This window comes from Coloeus monedula (assembly GCF_965178545.1).
Source record: "Coloeus monedula genome assembly, chromosome: 15".
NCBI lineage: Eukaryota > Metazoa > Chordata > Aves > Passeriformes > Corvidae > Coloeus > Coloeus monedula.
The window spans coordinates 17,811,570-17,837,451 of record NC_138795.1 but is presented as its reverse complement, the minus strand read 5'-3'; the positions used below and the strand labels follow the sequence as shown (position 1 = coordinate 17,837,451).

At 42.5% G+C, this 25,882-nt stretch overlaps 1 protein-coding gene across 4 annotated transcripts; it reads left to right on the top strand.

Annotated features, from left to right (window-relative positions):
- The first annotated feature begins 577 nt into the window (after window positions 1–577).
- Window positions 578–25,452, top strand: MATR3 (matrin 3). Of its 4 annotated transcripts, none has more exons than XM_082291198.1 (15): window positions 578–619; window positions 8,500–9,585; window positions 13,907–13,968; window positions 14,573–14,614; window positions 14,865–14,968; window positions 15,567–15,619; window positions 16,102–16,227; window positions 16,820–16,945; window positions 17,135–17,305; window positions 18,559–18,690; window positions 19,961–20,004; window positions 20,474–20,864; window positions 22,468–22,861; window positions 23,441–23,562; window positions 25,029–25,452. In XM_082291198.1, exons 2-15 carry the CDS (start codon window positions 8,695–8,697, stop codon window positions 25,077–25,079), a joined length of 2,709 nt encoding a protein of 902 aa, XP_082147324.1. In that variant the 5' UTR covers window positions 578–619; window positions 8,500–8,694; the 3' UTR covers window positions 25,080–25,452. The 4 variants fall into 4 exon arrangements, with proteins under 4 accessions (XP_082147324.1, XP_082147326.1, XP_082147323.1 ...); XM_082291197.1 differs by lacking the exon at window positions 578–619 and adding an exon at window positions 665–976; XM_082291200.1 differs by lacking the exon at window positions 8,500–9,585 and having other exon boundaries at window positions 592–619.
- Window positions 25,453–25,882: the final 430 nt, after the last annotated feature.

Here is a 25,882-nt window from a genome sequence, read left to right as displayed (position 1 = left end):
AGAAAACCAAATAACGAATAGTACTTGCCGGGTTGCACGAGTACTTGGTGACAGCCCTGGGTGTCAGGCGGGCCGCGGCACAGGGACCGCTCCTCATCCAGCACCAGGTGGCAATGTGGGATCAGAGGAGCAGCACAGCCTCGCACGTCGACCGCAGGGCCTTTCTACCAGAATCTTCTAACGAGTCTCACAGCCAGCGAGAGCCCAGTTTTGAATATTTTAGCCACGGTGACACCTGCGCTGTGCTGAGGAGAGCGGCCTTGGGCTGGGTGCCCGTGAGTGTGCCCTGGGACACAGGCAACGGCGCTGGGGAGCAGAGGATACTCTGGATATCCCGAACACCCCGGATATCCTGGACACCCTGGATACTCCGGATACCTCGGATACGCAGGACACACCCCGCAGCAGCGCTGCCGGCGGTGCAGCTCCCCGGCGGAGGCTGAGGGGAGACGCGAACCCGCGGTCGCGGAGCCCGCACCCCTCCCGCCAGGGGGCGTGGCCGCCGCCGCGCCCCGCCCCCCGCGCCATCCCATGCTGCCCCGCGGGAGCGCGGACAATGAGCGGGGCGCGGGCGGCGGGCTGGCGGCGCGCGGTGCAGCGGCGCTCTCGCGAGAGCAGGGTGAGCGGCCCCCACCTCTCGCGAGAGCCGTGCCGGCGGCGCCTCCTCCCCGTCCCCATCCCACACCCCACATCCCTCTCGGCGGGCGGGGCGGGCGGTCCCGGCCAGCGGTGGGAGCGGCGCGGACTCACCGGCGATACCGGAGCCGAGAGGGGCGGCCGCCGCCGGGCACGTGAGCGGGCGGGCAGCGGGCGGGCGTGCTCTCGCGAGCGCGGCGAGGCGCGCGCGGAGCTCGCGCAGCCGCCTCAGTCCCTCTCTCCCTCCCTCAGTCCCGCCGTTCGTCCGTCCCCTTCCCCCCGCCGCTGGCGCCGCACCGAGCGGGAGGCGCCGCCGCGCTCCGTCCCCGCCGGCCCGCAGGTAGGAGCGGCGCCGCGCTCCCGGCCCGCCGCCATCTCGGGGTCCGGCGGCGGCCGCTCCGCCGTGAGGGGTGAGGGGGGGGGGTGAGGCAGGAGCGCGCGGCGGGCGGGGGCGCGGGCAGGCGCGCGGCGGTCACGCGCAGGCCCGGCCCGGCCGGTGCCGTGGCCCCCGGGGCGCCCCCTCCCGCCGCCAGCCGGTACTGCGGGCGCGCCGGGCCCGAACAAAGCCCCGACTCCCCCCTCCCCACCGCCGCCCCCCGGGCCCGGGGACAGCGGCTCCTGCTCGGCCCCTCGGCACTGCAGCCGTGACCCGGCTCCAGCTGCGCTTCCCGCAGCCTCGAGCTGCCCGAGCGCCCTGCCAGCGCTGCTGGCCCAGCCGCGGCCTTGCAGGCGGCGTTGTTCCTCCCTCCTTCCTTAACTCTCTGAAGGCCCTTAGAGTCAAAAACTGCTGGTTTTGATGTTTATCTGGCGTTAGGAGTTAATGAATTGAGCAACAAGATTCCTGACAGTGCAGCCAGCCGTTTGACTTCTCTTTCTGCTCAGTTTCACTTTCATATAATTCAGGCTGTGGTTACAAATCCAGCTGCGGGGTTTTTTTCTTCCTGTGGTGGATTGATAATGTTCAGTTTTTTTAATGTACGTACTCTTCTTCCAGAGTCAAAGTAACGAGATACAAAGTTCACCTATTCTGAAAACAAGCAGAAGTTGAAAAGAAGTGTCTGAGAGCCTGAAAAACTGCTTTGTTAAATGATAAATGAGGCATTTACGCTGTTGAAAGAAAGCTGAACCATCCCTCAGATTCCAAGTGTGTGGCTGTTTTTCTTTCCATGATGCAGACCTTTGGGAAAAAAGTATCTGATAGTGGTTCAAACTGCTGAAGGACCTTTATTCTTTTTACTCTGCATTAAATTCTTCAGGTGTTTTGAACTGTAGGTGGTCCTGACTTCCTGGAGTCAGATAAGTAGGGAGCAGCTCTGGTCAAAAGCGTGAGTTTCTTAAAGCAGTCTGTGTAGTTTTCATGGGGAGAAGAAAAGGGTTCATTTTCAGAAACTTCTTTACAAAGAATCTGTTGATCCAGTGATCTGATCTTTTCATACTTATAAAAAACATATTAATATATTTAAGTTTTCAATGTGCTAAAATGATAAATTGGTTTTTTTTAAATACAGTGGAACATACTAACATTTTTATTGTATTCCCAAGAAATTAGTGAGCTTCTGTCTTGAATTCTATAAAAAAAAACCTTCCCAAAATGATTCATTACTGAATTCTGAGTGAGGATACTGGCACTCAGGCCTTGGACATGCTTGTGAGGTGATCAGCCAGTGTTTGTACTTGTGCATTGTGCACTTGATGTTACATACATCTTGGAACTAAATGGTGGGAAAAAAACCCAGAGAAATTTCTAAATGTGTCCTTAAAATGTGAATATCCACGTTCCTGAAGATAAAAACTGAAAATCAGTTAAAGAGGGGAGAAAGAAGAGTCGGTCTTTGGGGCTCCAGACTGAAGTTCCATACAACTGTTATATTATAGCCACCTGGTTTATTCAGGACTGATTTGGTGAGAAATTGGGAAATGCTGTGTGCTGCCTTTTGCTGGGACTTGCACATGTCTGCTGAGAGATTTGGTGAATACAAAGGTACTTTGTAATGTAATACTCGACAGGCTTCTGGGTGCCTCAGCAGATCTGGGGGAGAAGCTTTTGCAAGCAGAGTTGCAACGAAATTATTTCCATTCAGTTTGTTAATTTATGAGTGATTTGTTGTAGCCTCAGTGCTGGTTCCTTTCTTCATCAGCTCTCTGAGTCAACAAGTCTTGAAAACAAAAGCAAATACTTCATGATATTTCTGAACTAATTTAGTTTGTGAGTGCTTAAGTACCATATTGTGCAGTCAAAATTTCAACAAAAGGGTTTTTATTTTGAGCAGTGAACCAGTGAAACAGTTCCTTGATTTTTCTCTGCCTCTAGAATACTTCTTGCAGCCTCGTGCAGGAATTCAGCTGGGAAAGAACAGGATTTTATCCCAGCCCTGGAAATGCCAGGAGACAGGCAGAAATTGAGTTTTCCAGATCAGAACACAAAACTGTTCTGTGTGGGGTTTTTGGTTTGTTTTTTTGGGCTTTTTTTTTTAAAGGTAAAATTTGGTGTGGGTTTGGATCATTTTCTCTATGACCTGTTTATAAAATACTGTGATATGTTCTGTGGTTGGAGTCAAAATTTTGGTGCCTGAGGGGCTGTTGGTCCCCACACCTGGTGGGAATGGAGGAGGATTGTACCCTCGTTGTGCATGGACACACAGTTGTGTTACCAGAGCTTCCAGCTGAGATCCCACAGTGTTCCACGGAGACTGGTTTTGGCAGAGCCCCTCTGTTAATGGCTCCATGGAGCTTTTTGTAGCTGCAGGAATCTGTGTGTATCTATCTTACTGGAGAGTGGGGGCTCTGAAGGTGTCAGAGTGGGATTGAAAGCAGTAGAAAGAACTGGCTGGAAGCCATAGAGGTGATCATGTGTTTGTGGCGTGGTTACCACAGTGACAGCAGTTACCTGTTGTTTCTGGGTGTTACTTCTTTCCCTTTCCAAAAATACATGGGTTTTGCCTTCTTTCTCTGCTGTTCCTTGGATTTTTTTTTCCCCCCACTTCTGTTCCTGTAAAGGAATAAATGCACTTTTTAAGTGCACTTCTTACAAAAGAGGGCTGGTTGAATATGTTAAATTATATAATGAGCAGAAATAGGAAACCAGTCTCTTTTAGTGCTCCTTTCTGCATTCAGATGTTGAAAACTGTAAGTTCTTTTAAGATTCCTGATTGCTAAACCAGTCATTTTAATTCCCCATTGGTAAATATGCCTGTTAAGATGTCACACTTCTCTGTTCTGAAGCAATCCTCTGTTACAGTCACTTCAGCTTTCAGATTATTTTGTGCTCCTCTGATCAAGGAAGTCCCTGGGATGAAGCTAAACATAATCCTAAGAACTGAAACTCCTCCAGTTGTTGTGCCTGAAACAGACTGGCTAATCTGTGCCCAGAAAAAGTGTACATCCAGTGTGCCAGGTGCTCCTGAAGTTTCTGAGGCCGTGACCTTTGAGATGGCTTGAATGAGTGCTTTTCTTGCATGTGAAACAGCAATATTAAATAACAACTCTGAATACTGTGACCTGAAATGAGCGAGAACCTGTGTTTTCTTTAAGGTTGCTGGACAATTCCTCCTTTGCCTTTGGAAAGACAGTGGCCTTTTCTGTATTGTCCAAAAGTTAATCCCTTAGATGTGAAATCCATTGTACTTGGTCATTCAGCAACTAGATAACATCTGCTTCTAATTTCCTTGCAAGTTCTTGTTTTTACTACCATTAATTCTCAGAGCAGCGTGGGGGGCTGCCTGTCAAAATTCCAGATTTCTTCCCTCAATAACCCTTTTTGCCATGATGTGCTGGAGCCAGTTTTGCCAAGAAGCATAAGAATTCTTCCATGGCAGAAGGGATTGCCACACCGAGTATGATGTGTAAGAGAGGAGAAGGAAGACCTATAGCTCTTTATCCAAAGGGCAGACTTCCAAAAACTTGTATGAGACTTTTTTCCCAAGGGTGTATGGTCTGCAAAAGCATTGTGTTCTTACAAAATGAGGGTGTCCTTTTCAGCTTGTAGATAATTTCATGTTTTTACCATAACTGAATTTATTTGTTTTAATTCAATGTATTTTGAAGTGAAAGTGAAACTGACTAGAAAGTGAAAACAGTTATTTTTCATTTTTAAGACTTTTTTCTGTACATAGTGGAAGAGGAATGGGTAAAAGATGAGTTGTTCTAAGAGCAAGATTAACATTAAAATGACAACAACTATGCATAGGTTAAAACCCCCTGAGAGTGGCAGAAGGAATAGGGAGCTGAGGACTTATTTTCAGTCTATTGGTGTTCTGTAAAAGGTGACAAGCTGAGGTTATTGTGTTCAGCATGATCAATATATTCCAAGAATTCACTGAATTAAACCGTTCTCAGGTCAAAATAATATTGGAGCAAGAGTTTGGTAAGCTTTATTGAAAAGATATGTTAAGTTTTACACTAAAAGAAAAACCTTCTATAGTGTTTGAAAATCAGCCTTGTTTTGGGCTCTGATAACTGTATTCTGTAGGATTCAAATTCCTTATTTTTGTTGTCTGCCTTTATAGAAAACTCTTTTGCAACTTGTAGATAAAAATTGTTTTCATTGTCTGCATTTGTCTGGAAATCTAATAGCATTTTGACTTTCAACTTATTTCAAGATTGCTTTATATTATATATTTTCAAATCTTAATATGGCCAAATTTCTGTCCACAGATCTTAAAAAAAGCTGTATCTGAAAGCCTGTCTGTTCCCAGTGTAGCTGAAATTACATGGAGAACAATTAGCATAACACTTTCAACTAACTCGTGTCTGGCTCTCGAGGCAGCTCTGTTCAGTCCTACCCATCTTGTTGCTGTGACTCAGTTGATGGCACCCTCTCTCAGAAGTTGGCCCTGCTCCGTGGGAACCTGTCTCTGTCAGATACTGCTGTGGAACCTCTCCGGAGCAATCAGCACAGGAAGTGCTGCCTTAGGATCTTGTTAAACCTGACCATGTGGAAGTTAAACATCCTCTGGTGTGATGGTAGAGTTCTTCCCCCACCTCGTTCCATTGTCTTCATCGGGTCTTAAAGGATGGGGTTGGTTAGGAGTGGAGTGCAGCAGCCATTGCAAGATGAGTGGTGTGATAAAAGTGTTTTTTTGAGGATATTCAAACTTGTTTATTTAAATACTCAAATACCTGATTGAGTGTGGGGCATTTCCTGACTTAGCACCAACTGCCAGCTTGTGCTGTGTCTTCATCATACACTTGTCTTACTGTCCCACTTCATGCTTTTCCATAAGATTGTCTCTCTCTGTGTCTTTGTCTTGCCTTTTCTCCCATCTTTCCTATTTTTATTTTTCCCTTTGCCCCTTCCCTGGGTATTTGCAGCTGCAGGAGCCTGGTGTGGTTCTGTAAAGGCTCTGGTGTGGGGTCTCAGCATGGCACCATCGGGTCCCTGTAGCCCTGGTCCTGCCAGGCCTTGGTGCCATGGGGTTTGTTCCCTGCTAATCTCTCCAGAGCAGCACACAATGAACTGCCAGCTGACAGCTGTGACAAGAGGATTAGGGACCATTTGTTCAAAGAGAAAGGGTGTTCCTGAAAAGTGGAGAACTTTCCTGATTTAGTGGAAACTTGAATAGTGTGGGTCCTTGCACTAAGAGCAGAACACAGTAAGTCTGTCGTGACCGAAGGGGTGTCTTTTGAGTCACTGCAGGGTCAGGCTCAGAAAGCCCTCTGGAATACTTGATTTCATGAAGAACCCAGTAAGTTCAGCTTCGAACCATTCTGAAAGTGTGTGAATGAACTAGGAGGAAATTTAGGTGTAAAAATGGGGTAAGGATTAACTTGTAAAATTGTCATAAAAGTGCTTTGAAGAATACTGAATGAGTGTAAGATAAAAGCATGATACCCAGGTGAATATTAGAGTTCCTCTCTGTTTGAACTCAAAAGAGTCTTGATTTTTACAATACGGTTTTTCAATGCTTTCTGTTCAGGTGTCCTCCAGTGTGGCCCCTTTCTCTGGGACATCTCCCTTAGAATTTGCCTGGTATGCTTCCCCTGTGTTCTTGTGTTACTGTTTTCCTCTGAAGCTTTCTACAGTGTTTTTCTGTCTTCTGCCTCAGAACTTTCAAACTTAATTTTTATCCCCATGTTTCTCAATCTCTTATTCTTAACAAATGTCACACAGTTAAGCTTCCTTTAAATGACTCCAGCGTACGTGAATCTTAAAAACATAGCTGAAATGAGTTTAGATGCACTGATAACAAAGTACATAGCAAACTGTATAAAGGAGTTACTTTGCAAAGGTAGAGTTGCGTGAGTTATGTGTGTTTTGTGTATTTTTCAGGGAATCCATTAATTTTTTACATAAATGCTAATTTTGTAACATGCTGCTACTGAGAAAGAAAACCCAAGTGCTATTCAGCTTGGTGCACTGTTGGGACAGGCTGTGGATTGAGCAGGCAGTGGGGATAGAGACCTATTCCTAACCTTGACTTTTTCCTTCTGTTTCCAGTACAAGAGCCATTGCCTTCTGCAGAACTGGTCTCTTCAAGGAAAAGTCCTTGCTTTCATTTTGTCCTTTCCATTCCTCCCCAAATGTACCTGTTCTCTTGGGAGCTGACTTCGTTTGCAGCTGTGCAGTCTGTGCCTGTTTCTTTTCCAAGTGATTTTGTGTTTGATGTGCTCCTCAGTGGCAGTGCTGGAGAAGCAGAACTGCTCTGCCGACGTTGGAGAGGGCTTTGAGGCGTTGGGGACCCAAGAACAGATGATTCCTGCTAGAATATTTTCACATGTGTTGCATTGCTTTAAACTTTGTGTATCTGTCCCAAGGCTGGAGGAGGATGGGGTGAAGTATTACAGCTTATTTCTGCTCTGCACTAAAAGAACATTTTATGAAATATATTCATTGCAGCATGCTGTGGATATTGATACACTGTTTAGTTTAAACTTCATGTAAATGCAGTTGAACCAAATATTTGACTGCTAGGTTAGTATTTTAGTGGGACACCAAAGAGTCATGTCTCTCTTGTGAGCAGTGTTTTAGGATCTTTAACTCCCACAAGTGGTCATGGTATCAGTGCCAGCCCCAGCCAGGCAGTGCTGGTATGAGACAGGGCTGCTGGGATGTCGTGCCATCTCCTGACTCACTGGTTTCTCTTCCTGCAGGAGCAGGTTTTTCCTTGGGTCTCCCATCCCAGCACTAAGCCTGACCTTGTTTAGTTTGAGGTCTGAGAGTACAGGCTGGTGTCACAGCTGCCATGTAACAGAGTAAAGAATCCCTTCCGAAATGCTGCTAGCAGTGTAACTGCAATTGGAACAAGAGGTCTTGTTTACTTCCTGCAAAATGTAAAACTTGTTTTTCTTGTTCACATCTGTCTTCACATCAGTAATTGGAATTTTACTGCATAAAGATTGAATATTATGTTTGGTCTTATTTACAGATCTTATAGCAGAAACTTTTTGCCCAAACTTCAGTTACTTTTAACTTCCTTTCGTCCTGTTCTGTGGTGGTACAGGTTTCATTTTCAAATATGTGTTATATGCCAAAGTCATCTTGGATTCTGTGGGCCTAAGTTTTTTGTGTTCTTCTCACAGACACAGCACAGTAATGTAGGGTATGAACAAAGCCATTAACCAGAGATCAAGGCTTACATGTCAGTAAACTTTATAGATGCTCTCAGACATCGCAAACTTCTGAAATTCACTTTTCTTCAGTGTGAAAGTAGCTTTTTGTGGAAGAAGAGTAGTATGTATAGGAAACGCTACTGTGTTTTTATCTGCAATAATATATGTAGGTTCTGGGTACCTCTTGAATCTGTTATGTGATAAAAGCCTTGTAAGATTGAGATCTTTAATGTTTTTTAGATCAACATGATGCATAAGTTTAAAACTGCATCTGTTTAAAGGGATTTATGACTAAAACTGCTTGTTTTTCTACAGAATTGTCTGGTGTTTCTCAGCTTGAAGAAGATCTGCAGTCATTATTGATCCTCTTTCTTGGCGTTACCGTTTTTGAAGTGAAGTTTGCCTAGCTTTCTAGTGTGAGCTCTCTTTGCAGCCATCTTAAAAAAAAAACCTAAAAAAAAAAAAAAGAATATTTTTTGATCCATAAAGTAGACAAGCTCTAGTTCTACAATGTCCAAGTCATTCCAGCAGTCATCTCTGAGTAGGGATTCACAAGGTCATGGGCGTGACCTCTCTGCAGGAATAGGCCTTCTTGCTGCTGCTACCCAGTCTTTAAATATGCCAGCATCTCTTGGAAGGATGAACCAGGGTACTGCACGCCTTGCTAGCTTAATGAATCTTGGAATGAGTTCTTCATTGAACCAACAAGGATCTCATAGTGCACTGTCTTCTGGTAGTACCTCTTCCCATAATTTGCAGTCTATATTTAACATTGGAAGTAGAGGTCCGCTCCCTTTGTCTTCTCAGCACCGTGGAGATGCAGACCAGGCCACAAACATTTTGGCCAGCTTTGGTCTGTCTGCTAGAGACTTAGATGAACTGAGTCGCTATCCCGAGGACAAGATCACTCCTGAAAACTTGCCTCAGATCCTTCTACAACTTAAAAGGAGGAGAGCTGAAGAAGGTTATGGTAGAGATGGCAGATCATCCACACGGGAACCACCATACAGAGTACCTAGGGATGATTGGGAAGAAAAAAGGCATTTTAGAAGAGATAGCTTTGATGATCGTGGTCCTAGTCTCAACCCAGTGGTTGACTATGACCATGGAAGTCGTTCTCAAGAATCTGGTTATTATGACAGAATGGATTATGAAGATGACAGATTGAGAGATGGAGAAAGGTGTAGGGATGAATCTTTTTATGGTGAGACTTCGCATAACTATCATAAATTTGACAGTGAGTATGACAGAATGGGTCGTGGTCCTGGTCCCGAGAGATCTCTCTTTGAGAAAAAGAGAGGTGCTCCTCCAAATAGCAATATTGAAGACTTCCATGGATTCTTACCGAAGGGTTATCCCCATCTGTGCTCTATATGTGATATGCCAGTTCATTCTAATAAGGTGAGTTATGCACCAGATACTTCTATTTTCCTTTACGTTGTAGTATCTGTTCTGTTTTTACCTATTTCTTTAATTATTTCTATGGCCTGGTTGCTTTTGAAATGATCTGAAAGTTGGTTTGAGAGTGAAAAAGTCACTTGGTTTATTTGCAAGGTAATTATTGACAAACATTGTAAACCAGGGCTTTACATTAATGTATTTTATTTGCCCAGACTGCTTAACTTCAAGTCAAACAGCTATCATCTACTGGGATATCTTGTTTATATTTTACATCTACATGTTCTCTTAACCACAAACATCTGGCATTCAAGCAGTTTTGGGGTGGGTTTTGGTATTTTTTTGTTGGTTTGGGGTTTTTTTGCAGTGTATCTACTGTGCCATTCCGGAACCTAGTTTCAGCTCTCCTCCACATCTGTCTTGATTGCTGATTTATATGTAGTTAAGATGCATTCTTGCACAGTTCTGCTTTTTCCCTGTCCAGAGGGAAAGAGTTAATGTAGAGCCCTGGAACTTATTTGCAAAAGTTAAAAACCACGTTTTAGATTAGCTCATTCTTGCCTTTTTAATTTCACTTTAACACTCTATCTCATACTATGGCTGAAATTTGTCGTCATTTTTCTCCTTTTTTCACAACTTTCTTAGAACACTTCAGACTCACTTTTTATTGTCACATGTTGCATCTATCCCTGTAGACTCTCCGAGCAATCAGTCTGCTGTTGCAGTATCCTGCTCTGTGTTCCTAGTAGTGTTCTTTACTTGGCTCACAAGTAGAGTGGATCTTCGGGTGTGTTCGGTGATGCTGAGACTTCCCTCTTAGTTATCCATGACTAGTGCAGCTCTGCAAAGGAAGCAGGTTACTCAAAATGGCCTGTTGATTCGGATGGTATTTTCAGAGCCTTCTCACTTTCAGCTTTTCCAATGTACTCATCTTGCTGATTTCCAGTATACTAGGCAATTTAATTGGCTAATTGGCTAATACAGTGCCCCTCTTGTCACAATTAGTGGCTAATTAGCTTGAAGGCCTTCAACTGAAAGCGTAATACATGCTATTACTGTAAAATTGATACAATGTGGAATTGCTGTTACTAACCATTTCTTTACAGTTACCTCTCAAAAAGTGCTGTTCTGTACATCTGATCTTTTTGAAACACAAGAATGATTCTGTCCCTGCAAGGAAAGGATCAAACCACTTCTAGAGCACACGCAGTATGGCTCCACCTGATCTGACAGTTTATGAACTTGTGTTGCTTTAATTACTTTTTATATAAAATACTCACAGTAATCCAGGTTTCTTGTCTCCTGTATTTGACATTTATGTTCACAAAAGTTTTAAGTGTTAACAGTTTAGCTGCCATGCTCAGTTCTGTAAAAGGACTTCAGTTGGTTAGATTGAGAACATTAACTTCTGAGGCCCTTGAAGATGACAACCAGTAATCCTGTAAGTAGGGGTCTTTTTAGCTCTTTATTTTAAAGGCTCTTAGTGTGCTTTGGAGTGCAGATCTAATGAAAGGATATCCACATGGAAATACCTTTCCAGGTATGAGAAATACCAAATTCTTTTAACAGCATATAACCTAAGTGGCTGACCTCTTCTGTAACATGTAAAACTTTTTTTTTTTTTTTTTTTAGGAATATGCTTTGACTTTAAAACTGCTAGTACACTATAAAATATTTGTGATTAGATCGTCTGGTTCTTATGACCCAAGTTGGGGCTCTGTTTCTAATTTCAGAAACCATGTCACCACAAGAATTTTTCTCTTTCTCTCCTTCTTTCCTCTGCTTTGCATACCCAACCATTACAGAATTCCTTATTTTGTGTCTCCCACAAAATCAAATCAAGTAAAACATAACTTTTAAAGTAATGTGATTTGAGCCGAAATTTATGGAAAGCAGAAAGGGAATGCTTTTCATAGCTAGGACTATGTAAATTTATTACTGTAGTAAAAAAATCTCATTCCCACCTCCAAATAAAAATATCAGAGATTTTTTTTAAGTGTTTGATCAAGCCTTGTGTGTATTTTAAATGGAAGCAAGGTGTTAAACATCCTTAGTGTAACTTAAATTGGCAGATTAGTCTTCTTGGTTTTTTTTATTTTAGTGATGTTCTTAATTGCTTCTTTAATTTGATGTGTATATATTTTAGGACCGAGTTTATTTTCTGTCTGTGGAGTAAATTGTGCCCCAGTTACTTCAGGCGTTTTGTCAATCCTGATCCCTTTATCAGGGAATGAGGTGTTAGACGTGGAGGGATTGTTTTCCTGCCAGAGACAAAGGTTGATGCAACCCGAGCAGATGAATTTGGAGGTTGAACACTTGAACCTGGTACATCTCAGAGGGAGAGCCTGGCTGTGGCCCTGAGAGAGGGCTGGCTAAAATTAGGTGCTCGAGTGTGGCCTAATTTTCTGAGGAACAGCATGTCCTCTTGCATGCAATTGACTGAGCCAAAGGGGAATCTGGGTTTTCAGAAACTCAGTTCAGGTTTTCTTTCGCTTAACTTGGGGCCTTTGTGTTAATGAATTCCTGTAAATACAAATAACCTGGTGCCCCAAAACCTTGGGGAAGGGAGACTTCCAAATGGATGCAGGCAGCAAAGGGAATTCAGATTAAGAATTGTGTAATAAAAAGTTAATGTAGATGAGCTACTGTTGTTCCCTGGGGGAGAAAAAAAATCTGAAGTTATAAGTCACATCCCCCTTTTTTGCCAACTTAAAAGCATTTGAATGAGAATTAAATCTCCCAGTCTTTGCCTATAGTTTGCAGGTAACTTCTGCACCAGTTTAGAATAATTTTAAATTGTGTTGAGACAGATTCAAAGCATGTTATGTCTGGCAGAACCAGCCACTGAGGCTTTACTGACTGTGCACCCAACTCTAGAGGGGTTTGGGGTTTAAAGGACTGTTTTTCTAGAGTGTACTGCTAACACTTGTTAGAAAGTGTTGAACTAAAGAAACTTCATATTGAATGGTTCATAGATTTTTTTTTTGTGGGTATTTTTCATCCTAATTGGCAGCCTATTTATAGTTGCAGAGCCTACATCTTGTGCAGTTAACAAGAAAAAGTGGTGCTCTCATTTTACATCTTGATAAAGGGGATGATTTAATCTTGCTCCTTGTCAGAAGCATCATGGAGTAATATTGTAGTACTTTATGAGAGACCTTAAATCCAGGTTTTTCTCCATTGTGGGAAGTGGAGGGTAGGCATTTAACATATGAGAATGCTACAGTGAGCCTTGGGAATGTCTCATTGTACCCAGAAGGATGGCTGCAGTGTGGCAGAGACCAAAAATGTGGAGAGATATAAGGAATTAGGAAAAAATCCTTGGTGGGTGCTGAGCAGAAACAGACATTTAAGAAGAGCCACATAAAGCAGTTGCCACTGCACTTTGTGTTCATAGTTGAAAACATGGCTGATAAGAAAAAACCTTCAGCCCCAAGGTTCTTGAGTTACTCTCCCCCCTGTTTATCTCTGCGGGTCCCCTTCCTCCCTGAGGAGCAGCAGCGTGAAGGTCAGGCTGTGGCTCCCAGATGTGCAGCAGGGAAACTCCAGACGTTCTGTCACTTCACGAATGGGAATAAAGCACAGGCTTGTGCTCTTACTTGTAAGAATGTAAAGATGCAGAGATCAGGCACTAAAATAAATAACTCCCTTTGTAGTTAAAACAGTCTGCAGAGAAAAAGTAGAAATCCCTCATTCCTTTCTAGTGCTAAAACCAGAACCAGGACAAGTTTCATATGGCTGATTTGGTTTAATTTCATTATTTCTCCTTTGTACCATCTTGATTTAGATCTACTTTTTTCCTTGGTAATTCCCCTCGAGTGGTCATATATTTTATATTTCACCTGCGTACTTGTAGTTTGTCCTAGCTATGCACTTTCTTTTAGTCTTTCCTTTCTGAATTCCGTGCAATTTCTTGGCCTCTTTACGGTTCTAAAAATTGGAGTGTTTACTTCATATTAATCTTGAGAAGTCTGAGGAATGAAGCAGAGAGTGGAGGAAATTCTGAAATGCCTGAAGACAAGCAAACACTCAGCCTTCAGTTCCAAAGGCTGCCGTGGCACTCTGTGCCTGGGCTGTAGTTTTCCAGGGAGCTTTGCACTCTGAGGCAGGAGCGAGCCCTGTTCCCCTCAGATGCCTTTTCACTCAGGTTAGGAGGGAAGAGGTAGGTCCAGTGTCAGTGTCTCTTCAGAGCACCACAAACAGATGCCATTATCTATGGATCTGCAAAACTCCAGCTTAGAAGAGAAGATACTGCCTGTAGGCCATGACTGCAGAAAGGACTTGATGTGTGGCTGCTAATTGTGACTTGTTTACTTTGCTGCAGGAGTGGAACCATCACATCAATGGAGCGACTCACAGCCGCCGCTGTCAGCTGCTGCTCGAAATGTATGAACTGGAAGTACAGTAACTGGGGAGGAGGGCTCAGCCTGGGCACAGCACCGGCCCTGCCACAGCTCATGGAGCGCTGGGATGGCACTCAGGCACAGGCTGGGATTGTTGGGGGTCCTGTGCAGGGCCAGGAGTTGGACTGGATGATCCTTGTGGGTCCCTTCCAGCTCAGGGTGTTCCCTGAGTTTAAGTAACGGTTATGTTGCACAAAGCAGGTTTAGAAAACATACCGTGCCTTGTAGGGAATAAAAACAACTTGGAGCATCTTCAGGACAAAAAGGAATCCTAGTTCATAGCTTTGGAATCCTGATGCGTATGTAACAGCTGGATCTCAGCAGCTGAGAATCTGTTGTAACTGCAGTTACTGATACCAGCTTGGACATTTTTGTTGTAAAACCAGCAGTTCTGCAAACAGTAGGGAGTTTGTCCTGAAGAGCAGCATTTCTGTCAGTGCTCATCATGGCTCTGGCAGTGGCCTGGAGTGTTGCCTGTGCTGCAGCTGTGTTACACCTACAGGTATCACTGCTTGGGTGAGAAGTGTTACGCAGGTAGAGGACATTGCATTTTTCTTATATTTTCTTTTAATTTTGTTTCTTTTAAGATACCCAGAATGGAATCCTGACAGTGATTCAGGACATGGAATGTAAGTAGTAATTAATTTTGAAGTATTTATAATTGTTTATTTGAAGCAGAGGACATTCCTAACATTTTATGTGAAACAGCACACCACCTTTGGTTCAGATGGATTCCTCCCTCTGTTTTCTAGCTGAAGGGCAGAGTAAAAGTAGCCGAAGTTGTCTGCACAGAAGCTCTGCAGAAATTAGGGTGTTTCGTGAATGAAAGCTTCACAGTTTTTTGGTTTAAAATGACAGTGTGTTTTCCCCTCTTTCTAGGGGTGATCCTTTTATGTTGCAGCAGTCTACAAACCCTGCACCGGGAATTTTGGGACCACCACCACCTCCATTCCACCTTGGAGGACCTCCTGTTGGGCCCAGAGGTAACATCAACAGGCACCTACCTTTACCAGGCTTAACTTCTTTCCACGTTTATTTTTGGGTTTTTTTACTCTTGTTTTAATTTGTTACCAGTGTTTTAAAACAACAAAGCAAAATGCTTTTCTGAGCAGTAGAACTGAAATACTTTGGCCAGGGAGGGACTAAAGACTGGTACTGACTTCCACACTTCCCATTTCTGCCAGCTGCCAACTCCGTACAGCTGGTGATTTTAAACTGAGATTAATCTAGACGTGTTGAGCACTTGGATTTTTTTCCTGTCTAGGAGGTTTTTGTATCTGTCTTCCAAGTAGCTACATGTTGGTGGAAACTTGGTGGGTGAAACTTCCAGGAATTCAGTGTCCTAAGTGGTTTTCCCCCTTATTTCAAGTGAATTTGAGAAATAAATTGGAATAGCAAGTTACAAGAGCTCTGAAATAAATTAAAAGCCTTTTTAGACTGCAATGAAATGATTAGTTTTTAGAACTTGATCTCATTCTGGTTTGGTATTACAAGTGACATATCTTTTAAGAACTGATGAGACATGTTAATCCCAGTCTTACAGGTTGAACTAAGCTTGTTCATTCTTTAAATTTTTTAAAGGAGCTGGAAATGGAAATATGCAAGGACCCAGACACATGCAGAAGGGCAGAGTGGTTAGTATTAAAATTCTTCTTTTTTTAACGCACATTTTTGTTGTGTAATTTTTCTGTGCTTTCTTAAGGTGTGGGGTTTGTTTGTTTTGTTAATGAATTGATTGTCTTTAGAAGGGAGATTTTAGAATTTGTGTGGAAGTACTGAAGCTTTGGCATGAGACTGGGGGTTTGTGGTATTGAGTACTCTAAAAAATACTTATTCCAAAACCGTACAGAACTTCTTTAGACATTTCTCTTTATGATGAAGCTCTGGGACATGAACGTATGGAAAGGCAACTTTGGCATGGCAGGCATCTTCCCCTGGAAATCCCTAGAAATTCTGTGCCTTTCTTGTATGCATCTTGTTGTGGTCACTAATGAAGATATAATAATTTTTTTTTAAATATAAAAAGTTAAACCATTAGAGCAGAGCATTTCCAGCTTTCTAGGTTTGCTGGTACAGGGGTTTTTCATGCTGTGTACATGTGCTTTGTCTTCAACAGGAAACAAGCAGAGTTGTGCACATCATGGATTTCCAGAGGGGAAAGAACTTGAGGTATCAGCTGCTTCAGCTCGTTGAACCCTTTGGGATAATTACAAATCACCTGATTCTAAACAAAATCAATGAGGTAAGGTTGGCTCCCAGGGCACTGCTGGTGGGGTTGCCTGGTGTCTCTGGTGGGCTTTGTTCTTGTAAAAGGACTTGCTCAGCTACTAAGTTGAGATGGGACTTTTGTCATCAGGGTCGTGTGGGAAAGGAGGAGTGTGTTTCCAGAAATGCTGCACTACTGCATTTTCACTTAAATATTGAAAAATCTCCTCCTTGTTGGTTGTTCATTGCTTTCTCAACAACACCACGTTCTGCTCTTACTCTAAAACTGTCTAAAAACTTACTTGGTCTTAGTTTGTATTATACAGTGTGTCTTATTTTGAAGTGTGGAAAAAGGCAATACCATAGAAGTGAAAAAGCAGGAAGCAGTTGAATGTTCTGAATCCAAATCTAGGTGGAATGTAAACAAACAAAATAATTCTGTTTGTGCACCTCAATAAAGTATCCGAAATTCATGCCAAGTTCTGCAAGTCAGTTCACGTTGCAATCAAAAAGCAGTTTTCATTTCTGATGCAGTTGTTTTTAAAAGACAGAATGGAAGAGCTTGAAATTTTGAAACAAAATTAGCTTCCCGAAGGAGCAGCACATAATTTGGTTTTGTATGATTTCAGGCATTTATTGAAATGTCAACCACTGAAGATGCCCAGGCTGCAGTTGAGTATTACTCAACAACACCTGCCCTGGTGTTTGGTAAACCAGTCAGAGTCCACTTGTCACAGAAATACAAGAGAATAAAGGTAAAACACTTCTGCTATTTTTAGCACTGCCTTATTTTAATCTGGGGCAGTCAGGGCTATGAGGCTGCTGCGTTTAAGTTACTCTTAATTTCTGTACTTTTCAGTTGCATCAAATTAATCAAGGGATAGTCACCCCATGTATATTTTATATATAGTTCTTGAAAAAATGTCATTCCCTTTTTATCTTAGAAACCCGAGGGTAAACCTGACCAAAAGACCGAGCCACCAAAACCAGAACTTGGTCGTGTGATCCACCTGAGCAACTTGCCTCACTCAGGATACTCTGACAACGCCGTGCTCAAACTGGCTGAGCCCTACGGGAAGATTAAGAACTACATCCTCATGAGAATGAAAAGCCAGGTAACTGCAGGGGAATTCTCCTGGGGGAGGCTTTGAAGGGAGTTTAACTGAATGAAGACATTACACGCCTTCAGCTGGGACACGTGTAGACTTTTTGCTGAGGCAGAGGTTTGGAAATGACCCAGGGTCTGTCTAGGTGGGGGGTTGTTATGGAGCTTCCTGTGAAGTGTCCCTGCAATATGTGCTGCTTTAAAAACGGGAACAGACCTCAGCTGGAAAAAGGTATTTTAGCATGGAGGCTTAATTATTTGATTATGCAGATTTCTTGGAGTCTTAGGGTGAAAAACCACTACCTACGAAACATTAACAAATATATTCCACTGTTACGTTTCTTTTGTTTAACCTTTATTTTTCATTGTTTAAAACTAAAGAAAAGCAGTCCTGCTGTGGCTCTCTAGCTTGGAAAAGAAACGTTTGAAGAGAGGCCATTGCATGCATATAGTAAAATGCTTTGGATGTGCACGGCCATGATTTCTATAAATAGACAGGAGTTTAAACTATTTAGCTCTAATTTTTTTAAGCTTTACTGTCCCAGTTCATTGCTCCCTTGAGTTAATAGGAAGTTCCACTGCTTTTTCAAAGAGATGGGTGCCTGAATCCCCTAATACTACACTTGAAAAGTGAAAAATTACTAGACTAGTGCATGACCCCTAAGAAGTCCTCCCTGACCTTATTTCACTGGAAAAACAAAATCCCTTGCTGTACAAGTTGGCTGCTGAAACAGCTTTCAGATTTTTGGCAAGGATACCCTAACCCAGATGTGTTTGTTTAAAGCTCATTCAGCAACCTTAGCGTGCCATAGGCTTGTTCTCAGGAGGATCTCCTCACAAAGCTGGAGGAGCAGCAGTTGCTGCCTTTCTGTTTCAGGCTTCTCTCAAAAACAAAAATAAAATACTGGGGTAGTTTCACATCTCCCCTGAAATTCCCAGGTACATAAGCACTAAATAAGAGTTTCATTGTCCTGATACGTTTTTATTGAAATCATATTTTAGGTAACGGTGACTTTTTTGACAGATTATTTAAATGCCTGTTTAATTTCAGAACTGTCTCTGGGACAGATGTTACCGAATTAAAAAGCTGAGGTTTGCAGAGCACTTGGGTAAATGTTAAAGTGTTTGGAGAGGATGGATGTAATTAAACCTCATTATTTTGTTTCAGTATTTGGAAGTGCTGTGTTTTAAGTTAAATAGCTTTGCCTGAAAAAGTGTTGTGTGTTTCAGAGTCCCTTTTAATGTGTGTTGTAATCTTTTCAGGCCTTTATCGAGATGGAGACCAGAGAAGATGCTTTGGCCATGGTTGAACACTGTGCCAACAAAGCACTTTGGTTCCAAGGCAGATGTGTGAAAGTGGATTTATCTGAAAAGTACAAGAAGCTGGTGTTAAGGGTAGGGAGTGTTTTTACTTTTTTAATTGTAGTTGAAGATGTTTTGATGGTTGTTGTAGTCATCGTGGTACTTGTATCTTGTCTACTTCAGTGTATCAGACCATGGTTTAAAAAAAGCAGCTAAAGCAGTGCTCATGGCTTAAACAAGAGGGGGAGATATTGGAACCCTGGGTTTAGAGAATTTAGGTTACTGGGATATAATTATATATGTGTGTAACAATATGGAGGATTTTGGGTATGGATTTGTTCTTCATCTTTTCTCCTTCACAAATCTGGCTGTTCTGGTATTGGGTCAAAAACCGCGCACTGCAGGTCATGAATAGATAGTTACTGGATTATAAATAAAAACATATTACTTAGCATTTTATAATGGGGTGATTTGGACTTTAAAAAGTTAGAACTCACAGCCATTTCCCACCTTGTTAACTTGGAGGCACACTCATTTAAAGGAGGGAAGGGTTGACTGAAGGAGGGTTTTTACATAACACCAGGGTAATATTCATGCAATTATAAGTCTTTCTTGATCACACGGGGACAGTAGGTAGAAAACTGAGATGAGCTCAGCTGGTCAGAGCATGGTGCTGATAATGCCAGGGTTGTGGGTTCAACGCCTGTGTGGGCTGTTCACTGAAGAGCTGGGCTTGATGATCCTTATGGGTGCCTTCCAACTCAGAATATTCTATGATAATATTAAAGTTCCGTGATAATAAAAGCAGGAGAAATCTGAACTGTCAGGCTGTCTCCTAGAAAAATCAGCTTTGTTGTGGAGCATGAAGAACTCTTAGTGTTGCACTAAGTGGTAATGTAGCATATTGAGCACTTAGTGGCAGATGGAATAGATTTCCTTGTTACTGCCTACAAGTGACATTTCCTGTCCAGTAATTCATAAACAGGTGAAGTGGTGGGAGTCTGCTAAAGGTTTTCCACTAATGATAGAGAGAAAAGTACAGATTAGGACTGATCTGTGCCAGTGCCTGCACTACAAACCAGGAATTGTACGTGAATTTTCTGGAGCAGGATATCCCATTTGTTTTGTATCGAATAACTGGTGATTACTGTGAATAAAGGCAAGGGATTTCTAGGTTGGTCAGGTCCTGTCTGAGAAAAAATATGAGTTTACTGATCAGCTGGTGGGTGGCATGGGTAGAGTCCCTGGGGTTAATGTAACTGCAAGCACTTGGCTGGATTGGATTCTGGTCTGAATTAATGCTGCAACAGTTGTGCAAGTCATTCTCTGCTGTGACTCACAGATTTTTAAAATTTTATTTTAGATTCCAAACAAAGGAGTTGAACTGCTGAAAAAGGATAAAACCAGGTAATCTCCTATTGTTAAAGCATAATGATGTTTAAAAGAAATATGAAAATACCTTATTCAGAGTATAGGAACAATACAAAAGAGTCAGGCAAGCTTTGAGATTGAATGGTTGGTTGTTGTGCCCAGGGATGAACTGTTCATGATATGCTACCCACCCTCTTCCTCTAACGATGGAGATTTCACAGCCTCTTCAGGCTCCTCAGGAAATCCTTTGCAGTCCCTAATTAGCCTTGCCTTCCTGCAATTTAAACCCACGAGCAGTTGTCCTGTCTTGTAAGGATAATTTCTCCTTGGAGCAACCTTTTGTATGTCTGAAGAATGGTGTCCTTCAGGGTTTCCCTCAGCCTTCCATTTTCTGAGCTGAAACACAATAGTTTCCAGGCTTGTCTAAAGAAATGCGATCTTTTTCTTTAGTAATTTCTGGACTCTCTCCAGGTTTACAAGCAACAATGTTCTTTGTTCTTTACAGAAAGAGAACATATTCCCCAGACAGCAAAGATTCTCCCAGTGATAAGAAGTCCAAAACAGAAGCTGCTCAGAAACCTGAAAGTGGCAATGCAGAAGAAAAAGCGAAAGAGGAGAAACAAGAGGATGCTGCTGAGCCTTCAGGTGCCAAAAGTGGGGAACAGGCAGAGCAAGACGAGCCCAGTTTACTTCTGGAGTCTGAAGATGAGCTGCTGGTGGATGAAGAGGAGGCAGCAGCACTGTTAGAAAGTGGCAGCTCAGCAGGAGAGGATGCAGATGTTGCCAATTTAGCTGATGTGGCTACTGAGGAAAAAAAGGACACACCTGATGATGCAACTGTAAAAACTGAGGGGAATGTTGCGGCCACTCCAGCAGCCAAGAAAAAGCTTAAAAAGGTAATTCATACTGTGAGGTACTGAGTGGGGGAAGCCCGTATACATTCTGTTGCAGACCCCCCTCTTTGGGTCTTTAAACCACCTTCCTGGAGAGGAACAGGTGTTAAACCTTCCTGTGAAGGAAATGGAAGGTCTCACTGGATGTAACTTGCACATGGATTCAGTTATCAATCCCTGGTTCTGTTTTGACAGAAGCCTTTGACTTGTGGGCTTCTGCCCTTGTTGCTTGCTGGGGATTTGCTTGCTTTTCTCTTCACCCCTTTTTTGACTAATACTTAGCTAGGAACTGTGTTCTCCCCAGCAGTTTCTCAGAGAACTGGCTGTAGTTACCCTTGAGCCCAGAAATGATGTTCAAAAAGTAATGTAATGGGGACTTGAGGCTAATCTGGGCTTGGACAGAATTGTATGTACAGCTACACCTTACACTGAGAGACAGGCAGGGCCATCTGCAGTTAGCCAGGGCCCCTTTCCCACTGGAGAAAGAAAACAATTGGTTTCAAGGTGTTTCCAGTCACAGGCTACTTGCTGTGAATTCCCTTTTTCTCACCACATGATCTCACACTCTCGTGGGTTTTATGTCCTACCTGCTTTGTTAATCATACTCACTTCCATGGAGTAGTGTGCAAAGTTTTAGTAATTTGTTGAGTTGGAATGTTGTTCTGCAAGAAAGTCAGGCATGTTCCTAATTAATGAATGAGATGTGCATGGATCTCAGTTTTGGGGGATCCTTGTCAGGAGCCTGGTTAATGGTGCTGAGATGGATACTGGTGAGGCAAATGGCATTTCCTGGTTTTCTTAGTGCTCCTTATTAGCATGTGGGCACTGGCTGTGATAAACTGCCTCAGACCCAAACTTCATTCCTTGAAGACCTGCATTCACAAAGCCAGTGCTGTTTCAGTCCTCGCAATTGCTGTTAAGTATGTGGAATAGTGGTACCTCTGTATCGGCAGGAACACTTCCAAAAATTCAGGATTTAGACAGTCCCTCTTCTAATGAAACCTGGATTTTAAGAGGCCTTCACAGTTTGGGTGGTTGGTGGGGTTTGGGTTGGTTTTTGTTTGGTTTTGTTTGTGTTTTGGTGGTTCTTTATATGTGGATGCTCTAAGCTTTCTACTGGCTGAAAAGAGCTTTTAATTATTTTTAATGAACTTTCATACCATTAGCAGGGACAGAATAGTTCTGGTAAGGTTTTACCTTCTAGTCAGGCATGAATTCAAGGATCTTATGGGGCTCTCAAATAGAAACAAAATTTGTGTGCTCCAAAATGACTTTCACTTAAGGTACTCATGTTAAAAGAACTTCCAGCTTAAGAAATTTAAGTGGTTTTTGTCTCTGTTCTTAAGTTGAAATCGTGTTGCTATGGTGAAACAGTGGCCACTCCTGATGCAAAAAAAAAAAATCATTCTGAAATGGAATCCTTGATTCTGGGGCAGTGGGGTACAAAAAGATCTGGATAAACCTCTGCATCCTTGAGTAACAGTTTGAGTGAGTGAGGCAGGTCTTGGAGGAAGAGTTTGGAGAAGGTATTTCTGTTCTGAAGCTTAGGAGAGTTTGAGGGGAGCACTGCAGCCTGAGCTGACACGAGGCCCCGTTCTCCCCGCAGCGCTACGTGGGCGGCTTCCCGCGGAGCATGGAGGGCTTCGTCACCCTGGACGAGGTGGGCGACGAGGAGGACTTGGACCACCAGAAGCTCCGCAAGTCGGGCCTGGCAGTGAAGGCTGCGGGCAAGAACGAGGACAGCCTGGCAGAGATCAAGGTGGACAAGATAGAGGAGCCGGAGCAGGAGAACGAAACGTTAGAAAACGGAACTAAAAGCGAAGAGAATGCCAAGGCTGAGAGCGTTGAAGGTTCTGATGCTGCGACAGCACAGGATACTGAGAAGAATTCCCAGGAAAACACAGACCCCCAGGGCGAGCAGGAAACAAAGAGTGTCCAAGAGAAACCTCTTGTCCCAGATGAGTTTAGGATTGGGCCATACCAGCCAAACATTCCTGTTGGTAAGGCTGTTTCCATTTCTTCTCCCAAAATGTCCCTGCGCATTGTAGTAGCGTTTCTCATCTCATCTGACTTTTATTTTTGGCAATACATTGCCCCATAGCCTTTCATTTTAGGCCTTCCCCCTCCTCCCCCTTCTTCACTCCTGCCCTAAACCAAGTATTTTCTTTCTCTTGTCCTTATTTTCATACCGTTTTTCATAACACTTTCCTTAGGCAGAAATTGAAAGAGGTATCTTGTAGCAACACAAATTCAATTGCTAGCACAAAGCACAACAGTGGTAATAGTTCAGAGTCATGTTAAATACTCCAAAACTGATCACAGAACATTGTGAGTTCTTTTGAAGGAACCAATAAAATGGGCCCTTAATCTGAAAGGTTGCTTTTTAAATTAAAAAAAAAAAAAAGCCTGCACTACTAGGCCCCTGCTTGACTAAACTAAAACAGAGACTTTTAAAGATAAAGCAGCTTTTAATGTAAAGTGAATTATGGTTTTAAGATTTAGCTGAAATGACATATGACATTAAAAGAAATGATGTAGAGTAGATCTCTTAGTTTATTTTGTGGTGTTTACTCCTCTAGGTGTGAATTATGTGGTACCCAAAACAGGGTTTTATTGCAAATTGTGTTCCCTGTTCTACACAAATGAAGATGTTGCAAAAAAGACCCATTGCAGCAGCCTTCCTCATTATCAAAAGTTGAAGGTAAGGCAAAAACTTGTTCATTTTAAATGGCTTGATTCTTTCTGGGGAATAGAGCTCAACGAGACTGGACTGAGAATAAAATTACCCTTCAGGCAGTGGAAATTGGCTTACTCTATAACTTTTAACTCAAGGTAGACCTCTCCAAAACTTCATCTTGTGAAAATAATATGCAGAATACACAGTTTAAAGAGGGGCTCCAGCATTTTTTTTTACCTTGTAAATTTGGATTAAAGAGGGAATTCCAATTGGAATAAGGCCAGGCTTAGAAGTAGCGATGCAGAGTAAATACAGATGGCCCAGATCCCTTCCAGTTGTCCCTTAGAGAGTGTTTTTAACCAGTCAGCAAAGCTTAAGATGAAGTTTTTGTATGTTTAAAAAGACAAAAACCTTTGCAACTTCTGATTTTGTGAGCATTTTTTACATTTTCTATCTGGATGAGGTATCACATGATTGCATGGCATGAGCGACAATGCTGCTGCTGTAACCTCATACTGTGAGCTGCAAACATCACCTCCAGGAAAGGGCAATCCCAAAGGAATTCTGATGGTCCTGCAGTGTCACATTAATGCATTTCGTGGCAGATGGTTGATCCCTGAGCTGAAAGCAAAACCCAGGGGCTTGACAGAGGAGGAGAATGTGGCACCTCAGACTCCAAACACTTGCCTTCTTGCAGTAACAGGGAACCCTAAATAAACAGAGGGCCCAGGAAGGCACATAGCACAAAAATTGTCACCAGACAAACAACACTGTGAAGGAGTAGATCAGAAAATCAATTCCCATGCAGGATCTCGTAGGAAGAAAACCCACCTCATCCATCACCATAGTGTTTTTTTTCTTTTTTTTTTCCATTGAGGTACCTGCTTATGGGACATTAAAGCCTTGATGTAAAAAGGGAAGGGGGGAAATAATGCCAATTTGTGAACTGTATTACTGTCATGAAACATGTTTTGCTTTGCTTTTTCCATGGTAGAAATGATTAGTGAGCTGCTCGTGGGTGACTGTGGGACAATGGTGGGGTTTGGAATTGGGGAGGGAAGGGGGGAATGCAGCTTCTGTTTCACAGTGGCTCTTCTGGAGCTGGGAGTTTCCTTTTCTTGGAGAGCGGGAAGAATTAAGTAGGTGAATTGATGTTGCTACCAAATGTCATGAAAATGATAACAAATTAATCAAACTTCCAAATTAACCCTTCTCCAGGGAGGGGAGATGTTGTGTCCCTGCCTCTGTAGAGGGCACATTCCACCCAGGTAAGTGGGACAAGGGGAAGGAATTCCCTTGGCTTGGAAGGAGAGCTCCACTCCACTTCAGGGTAGGGAGAAGTGCCAGCCTTGTTAGTTAGGGCCTTTGCAATTGCAATTAATGTTCACAGATTTTAAACTTTGAAATTGGATTTATGGTTCTGTTCTTTACGTTGTGCCTGTGAGAAACTCTTTAAATATATCCCAAATATAACTGCTTTCTTTCAACAGAAAATTCTGGATAAAATGGCAGAAGACTACAGGCAAAAGAAAGAAGCTTAAAAAGAAGGAAGGATGTAAGAAAAACGTGGCTTTGTTTTTAATGTTAATCTTTTTTAAAAGCAGTACAAGTAGTAGATGGAATTACTGTATTCTTTTTTGTTCTAGTGAGATACAGTAGGCATTATAGGTCTGTTTATGTGTTAAATGTTGTAGCAAAAAGCATATGCAGTTAAGTTAATGACAAAAATTTGTTCTTAATGTGAGAATGGCAACAACTTTTTGTTTGACACTTCAAGCTATTACAGAGAAAAAAACCTTGCACCCTTGTGGAAGGCTCATCCATGAGAAGAAAACTGCATTTAAATGAAACTTACTATTTTCAAGCTTCAGAAATTGTCTCTCAATTCCATTCTGAATAAAAAATGAAAAGTAACACTGTATTTTTATTTTATCTAGAACATTCCGTATTTTGGTCTGAGCCTAGCAGCTATTTGATTTTTAGTGTAAGGCTGTCATTGCATTTCACTTTGGAAAAGTCTTTAAATGTAAGTTGCATTTTTAAATGTTGAATTGGAGTTTCTTTTAATGTCACTGCTGTTATCTATAGCAAATAGGAAAATTAGTGATTAGTCAGCTTTACAACTTTGTGATTTTTTTTCCTAAGCTCTTGCTCGACTTTCCTATTCAGCTATTCCGTGTATTTTTAGTGAGAAGTAAATGCCCATTCTCTGACCAGTATTATTTCCTCGAGCTCTTCCTGCTTTTACTTGAATCTCGTCGCTGTCGTACATCTCTGGTATATCAAAAGCAGCATTGGAGTCCTGAAAGGGACAAAGGTATCTTTATATTCTTCACATGGAAGT

Bases quoted from the DNA above. Each gene is read 5' to 3' on its own strand.
- MATR3 (XM_082291198.1), top strand. From the start codon at position 8,695: ATGTCCAAGTCATTCCAGCAGTCATCTCTGAGTAGGGATTCACAAGGT. The intron at 13,969-14,572 runs GTATGAACTGGA...GTTTCTTTTAAG, and splicing joins TGTCAGCTGCTGCTCGAAAT to ATACCCAGAATGGAATCCTG. The intron at 15,620-16,101 runs GTTAGTATTAAA...TGTCTTCAACAG, and splicing joins ACATGCAGAAGGGCAGAGTG to GAAACAAGCAGAGTTGTGCA.